Source organism: Salvelinus namaycush, chromosome 7, assembly GCF_016432855.1.
Source record: "Salvelinus namaycush isolate Seneca chromosome 7, SaNama_1.0, whole genome shotgun sequence".
In the NCBI taxonomy this organism is placed as follows: domain Eukaryota; kingdom Metazoa; phylum Chordata; class Actinopteri; order Salmoniformes; family Salmonidae; genus Salvelinus; species Salvelinus namaycush.
This window is the reverse complement of record NC_052313.1, coordinates 54,574,004-54,580,819: the sequence shown is the minus strand read 5'-3', so window position 1 is coordinate 54,580,819 and position 6,816 is coordinate 54,574,004. Positions and strand designations below refer to the sequence as shown.

The 6,816-nt window shown below is 44.4% G+C and overlaps 1 protein-coding gene across 1 annotated transcript in view; it reads left to right on the top strand.

The window, feature by feature from the left end:
• The window catches only part of LOC120051466 (caveolae-associated protein 2-like), a 16,274-nt gene extending 9,804 nt beyond the window's left edge, over positions 1-6,470 (top strand). Inside the window, exons 3-5 of the mRNA XM_038998342.1 lie at positions 3,607-3,870; positions 4,078-4,239; positions 4,324-6,470. Of these exons, the coding sequence (XP_038854270.1) occupies positions 3,607-3,870; positions 4,078-4,239; positions 4,324-4,761 (864 nt within the window). The 3' untranslated portion in view covers positions 4,762-6,470. The remainder of the gene's footprint in view (positions 1-3,606; positions 3,871-4,077; positions 4,240-4,323) is intronic.
• The last annotated feature ends 346 nt before the right edge of the window (positions 6,471-6,816 follow it).

Below are 6,816 nucleotides of genomic sequence, written 5' to 3'. Positions count from 1 at the left end.
ATTTCGCTTCTGTCAGACTGTTGAGTGATTGATCGGTTGTAGATATTGTTGATGTTGTGTGTATCTGTGAACTTGGAACTTGGAAATCTTCGACATCTGAATCAGTGCGTTCAAGAATACTGGGACTTCAAGGAAAAACGGTCATCCAACTCGGAATTCCAAGTCGGAATCTCTGGAATCATCCTAGAGCTCCAACTGCTCTGACCTGAAGATCACTGACCGGTGTCTCCAGTATCCTAGACTCTTACAGTAGCTATGGGAGCTAGCTAAAACACAAAAGTTACAGCTGAAGGTAAGGCTAAGAGTAGCAGCTAAAGGCAGCTAAATGAAATGTAGCTAAGGGAAGCTAAATAAACAAAGGGAAGCAAAATAAGCTAAGGGTAGCTAAATTAAGCTAAGGGTTGCTAAATTAAGCTAAGGGTAGCTAAATGAAGATGAGGGTAGCTAAGTGAAGCTAAGGGTAGCAATTAAATGAAGCTAAGGGTAGCAGCTAAATGCATCTGAGGGAAGCTAAATAAGGCTAAGGGTAGCTAAATGAATCTAAAGGTAACAGCTAAATGTAGCTGAATGAAGATAAATAAGCTAAGGGTAACTAAATAAGCTAAGGGTAGCTAAAGAAAGCCAAAGGTACCATAGCTAATGCTAGCCTAAAGGTGAATGCATTCCTTTGAGCCGAGTGGGACATTTTTGTTCATCTCATCAGGAAATTCCTTGGTGAAGGGGGAAGCAAGTTTGTATGTGTGTGTGCGTGTGTGTGCAAGGACAAACGTATACCCACAGATATTATGGAACATTCTGAGTTGTAAACTTTCTATACACTGTATAGGCCTATGGTTCTGGTATAAGAGAACTGGGATATATACAGTACTGGATACCTTTTCAGAGAGGAGAGTCAAGAGTCAATTCCATGACCAGTACTCACTTCACAAGATAGACTTTTCCAGTCTGCAGAGTGTGTCAGAACTGAACTTTATCTCACAAAAACAGACGTTGCATTTCCTCCACAACTCTCTACTGCATTTTGCGTGTGTGCGTGTGTGTGTGTGTGTGCGTGTGTGTGTGTGTGTGTGTGCGTGTGTGTGTCCAGAGTAATTGTTGTTAAGGTCAAATGTGCAGAGAATAATACTTTGTCATCTGAGTTTGGGTTGTGATGCCTGAGGAAGACAGATGTTCTCCAGGGTGTGTGTGTGTACGTACGTGTGCATGTGTCTCTCCTCTTCTCTCTCCCTTGTCTCTCCTTTCTCACTCCTCCCTCTCTCCTCCTCTCTCCTTTCCCTCCCTCTCTCCTCTTCTCTCTCCTCCTCTCTCCTTTCCCTCCCTCTCTCTCTTCTCTCCCCTCCCTTCCCTCTCTCCTTTCTCTCTCCTCCCTTCCCTCGCTCCCTTCCCTCCCTCTTCTTCTCTCTCCTCCTCTCAGGGTTTGGCCCATGTCCAGCATTTGGTGGAAACTCTGAGTGCTGCCTCGCCTTGGCTTCCCTCCCCTGTGTGCGTGTGTGTGTGCATGTGTGTGTGTGTGTTGCCTTGGCTTCCTTCCCCTCTTTTTCGACATTCCTCTGCCTTTATGATTGTTCCCAGCAACCTTGTGTGTCCTTCTTTAATGTAGCGCTACATGATATCTTTGTGACAAAGTTTCCAGCAGAACAACCCCCCCCCCCCCCCCCCCAGCCACTGTACCCGTATCATCACGGCTGGACTGTGTTTCCAGCCTGGGCCCAACAACACTGTGTGTGCATCCTTCCCGTGTGTGTGTGCGTGTGTGTGTTGCGTCGGCCATTTTGTGAAATGTCATTAGGAATGTAACAATGATTAGTGACTGTATGTAGATGGTATGTGTTCATGGTTTGGAAATAACGTTTACACAAATCCATTGATTCCATAACTCAATAGGCCTATGTAGTTTCTCACCACCACACGCCACCACAGAAGGTTTTCAAAGTTAATAGGCCTATGTAGTTTCCCACCACCACACGCCACCACAGAAGGTTTTCAAAGTTAATAGGCCTATGCAGTTTCCCACCACCACACGCCACCACAGAAGGTTTTCAAAGTTAATAGGCCTATGCAGTTTCCCACCACCACACGTCACCACAGAAGGTTTTCAAAGTTAATAGGCCTATGCAGTTTCCCATCACCACACGCCACCACAGAAGGTTTTCAAAGTTAATAGGCCTATGCAGTTTCCCATCACCACACGCCACCACAGAAGGTTTTCAAAATTAATAGGCCTATGCAGTTTCCCACCACCACACGCCACCACAGAAGGTTTTCAAAGTTAATAGGCCTATGCAGTTTCCCACCACCACACGTCACCACAGAAGGTTTTCAAAGTTAATAGGCCTATGCAGTTTCCCACCACCACACGCCACCACAGAAGGTTTTCAAAGTTAATAGGCCTATGCAGTTTCCCACCACCACACGCCACCACAGAAGGTTTTCAAAGTTAATAGGCCTATGTAGTTTCCCACCACCACACGTCACCACAGAAGGTTTTCAAAGTTAATAGGCCTATGTAGTTTCCCACCACCACACGCCACCACAGAAGGTTTTCAACGTTTTCATGTATATATATATATATCTATAACCGAAAGATCGCTGGTTCGAATCCCTGAGCTGACTAGGTGAAAAATCTGTAGATGTGCCCTTCAGCAAGGCACTTAACCCTAATTGCTCCTGTAAGTCGCTCTAGCTTAAATGACAACAATTTTGAAATGAAAAATCTCCTGGCCTCAATCCCAAAAGAATGGGGGAAAAAATTAACAAGCGGAACTTTCCCTTTAAGATACCACTTAACCACTTACTCAGTCTTACAGGCTTGATAATATTGACGTTGGGTGGAAACTAATAAGTAGTGTAAAAAAATCACAAGGTTCTGTTATGGCTCAAAATGGCCAGAAACAAAGAACGTTCTTCTGAAACTCATCAGTCTATTCTTGTTCTGAGAAATTAAGGCTATTCAATGCGAGAAATTGCCAAGAAACTGAAGATCTCGTACAACACTGTATACTACTCCCTTCACAGAACAGCGCAAACTGGGTCTAACCAGAATAGAAAGAGATGTGGGAGGCCCCGGTGCACAACTGAGCAAGAGGACAAGTACATTAGAGTGTCTAGTTTGAGAAACAGACGCCTCACAAGTCCTCAACTGGCAGCTTCATTAAATAATACCCGCAAAACACTAGTCTCAATGTCAACAGGATCCAGGATGGCCTTCTAGGCAGATTTGCAATGAAAAAGACATATCTCAGACTGGCCAATAAAAATAAAATATTAAGATGGGCAAAAGAACACAGACACTGGACAGAGGAACTTTGCTTAGAAGGCCAGCATCCCGGAGTCGCCTCTTCACTGTTGACGTTGAGACATTTCTAAGTTACCCCAAACTTTTGAACGGTAGTATAAATGTGACCCGCTCCTAAACTATTAGCTATTAATAAAGATAATTAAATATAGCAACACACCACATCTGTTTTGAATGATGAACGTACTGTTCATTAGTTCCTTTCTCTAACTTCTTCATACACTTTCCTTTTTACACCCTCTCATTCTCTTTCTCATCTACCTTCCTCCCTCTTCTCCTTCTCCCTCCCTCTTCCTTCGCTCTCTCTGTAGGAGGAGAATGAAATCCCAACCAGTGTGTTTGTCAAGGATACTGTTCCTTTCCCCCGTGAAGCTGAGGAGGGGGAGGAGCCCACCGCCGTCATCGACGCCAACCGCTCCACGGAGGAGGGGCTTCACACCATCGACCTATCCTCGGACGAGGACGTAGGGCTGGAGGCGGACCTGGACGAGGTGGGAGATGGCGTATACGAGCTGGCCGGAGAGCACACAGACAAATCCCGCACGGATAAGTTTAAACGCTCCAGTCTAAAGAAGGTGAGTGATGGAGAAAACCGGCGTTAGGGGTCAAAGTCTATGGGTGAGAGGTTAGGGGTCAAGGTCATGTTCTGTGGCCATGTGGCGTTTTCAATGCTGACTATTGATGTATTGCAGAGCTTAAGATCAGGGGTCGGAGGTTAGGGGTAAGGGTTAGGAGATTTCCTGCTATGTACTGACTGCATGGTATTGTACAATGTATTGCAGGTGGACAGTCTGAAGAGGGCCTTCTCCAAAGCGAATATAGAGAAGAAGATGAACAAGATTGTGTCACAGGAGAAACGAGAGAAGATGAAGAAGAGCCTGACACCCAACCACCCAAAGAGCTCCTCCTTCAAAGTGTCCCCTCTCACGTTCAGCATCAAGAAGGTCAGTACACACACACACACACATACACACAAACACTCACACTGTTGTGGATTCATCTGACATGACTACGTCCTGCTGTAACAGAATCGTAAGTCTGAGGGCCAACCTGAAGCTGAAGCAGAGGTGGAGGCCTCATCCCAGACCGGGGTTTCGCCTACTGCCGTGGCCTCCATCGAGATCTCCCCGCTGGCCAACCCTGATGAGGAGGTCCTCTTCACCGAGGTGCACTCCCAACTGGCTCCAGGGCTGGAGGAGTCCAAGGCTGAGGCTTTGGAGATGGAAGAGGTGGCTGTCAGTGAAGTTCCAGAATCTGACGAAATTCCAGAATCCAACGGTTTTTCTGATTCCAAACCGTTCCTAGAATCACACGTTCCTGAGGCGGATGTGGATCTGTCGGTTATGACGGAGGGAGGGAGCGAGGAGTACGCTCTCTCTGCCACGCTACCGCATGATGCCTTCCACTCTATCTCGCCCTTCGATGAGGAAGACAGGGAGGAAAAGGTGCAGAGGGAGAAAGAGTAGGGGAAGGAAGGAGAGAAGGAAGTGTAGAAAGAGGTGGAGGAGAAGGAAGAGGAGTAAGAGAAGTAGGAGAGACTTGTGGAATAGGAGCCCAGCTGTCAAAGTCCCCTAAAACACACACACACAAAATAAATACACATATACCTATTCCCTAACATACTTCCCCACTCCCACACTCTGTCCATCATCCTCTAAAAAACTCAGACCCTCTGTTCAAAAACACACACCCACACACACACAATTACAGTTCATTTCTGTGTGTCTTTCTGTATGTCATTGTGTGCAATGTATGTGCTTGCATTTGTGTGTGTGTGTGTGTGTGTGTGTGTGTGTGTGTGTGTGTGTGTGTGTGTGTGTGTGTGTGTGTGTGTGTGTGTGTGTGTGTGTGTGTGTGTGTGTGTGTGTGTGTGTGTGTGTCAGGGGCAGATTTCTGTTTCACATGTGAAAGAGGATGATGAAGTTGCTAAAAGGTATAATTATCTTCTTATGCTTCTGCTTAAAGTTTAAACCTGAACGTATACTTGTGTATGTAAGATGCTAACTTTGCTTGACCTAATATATACAATTCAAGCCAATCAGTACAACACTTATACTAGCTACAGATAACGTGATCTAACCAAAGAGTTTTGGTATCCATTACTGTCCGTTACAGGTTTGCCTAGAGAAAACACCGCCATATATTTTTCAACTAACCTGGTATTGGCGATACTGTCTTCCATCTCCATTCTGGGAAACAGTTATTTTAGAAATGTTTCTATCCAGTGGCAGGTGGTTCAAAAAAAAACACTGACAACTCAGATAGTAAATCCATGTTTTGTACCGCGCAAGGAGGATCCTCGCCATCTTAGCTGTCGGACATCTAGAATTTTCCAGCATCTTTGACAGAACTAGTAATTTCTATGCGAAGCGGCCGCGGCCAGACAGTGAGTCACGTTAAAACAAAACTCTACACACATTGATACAAAACATGGATTTACTATCTTTCTGAGGTTTCTCTGCTGTTTGTACAACCACATGCCACTGGACATGGACATTTATAAGATAACTGCTTTCCAGAATCGAGAACAAAGAGAGTATCGCCAATACCGGGTTAATTGAAGAATCTATAGCAGCGTTTTGTATAGGCAAATCTGTAACTCCCAGTAATGGATACCAAAAATCTTTGGTTATATCACATTATCTGGTGTACAATCTGTAGGTATCATCATTCATGACCCTCGAATATCTTAGTACTGTATCATCTCTCAGTGAATGTATAGAAAACATAGAGAGATATAGCATGGCAACAGTTGATAATAAAACATTATAAGGGTTCATACCACAGGGTGGTGGCACCTTAATTGGGGAGGACGGGCTCCTGGTAATGGCTCGAGCAGAATAAGTGCATTAGTATCAAATACATCAAACACATGGTTTCCGTTCACTCCGTTCCAGCCATTACAATCGGTCGTCCTCCCCTTAGCAGCCTCCCCTGGTTCATACATAATGTACAACAGGTAATAATGCATTATTGTATACCTGTCAGCTTCAAGTAAAGTGTTAGTGAAGTAGCCTATGTAGTCTTCTCTTATTTCACTGGTGCCAAAGAAACTCCTCTTCAATATATTGTCCAGATTGTTAAAACTGTGATTGTCATGTTTCTTGCTCTTATATAAAAAAAATAATCTATCTCCAGAATCGTTAGAATTCTAAATAAAAACATTGAAACTGTCCTCCTCCTCTCTCTTTATTTCCTCCTGTTGGGGATTAGTATATTTGGATTAGGCTAGATTATGGACATATAGACTACAAATTAGACAGCTATTGGTTGTCCTGTTCATTACAGCCACAGTGCGTAATATTTCCAGTTCAAGTAGTAAAATACACACCTTGAATTTGAGCCATATGATCGAGTGCTATTTGCATGTGCTCCAGGCCTTGAGGCCTACCTTCCACTCTGATGGTGTGATGGAAAATGTTATGTTTGTGCTTTTCTAATAAGCAGTTTATGTGTTCATGCAAGTGACTGAATCCTCATTATCAGTGTCTGCAATTTGGCAGTATGCCCTGAACATTGTT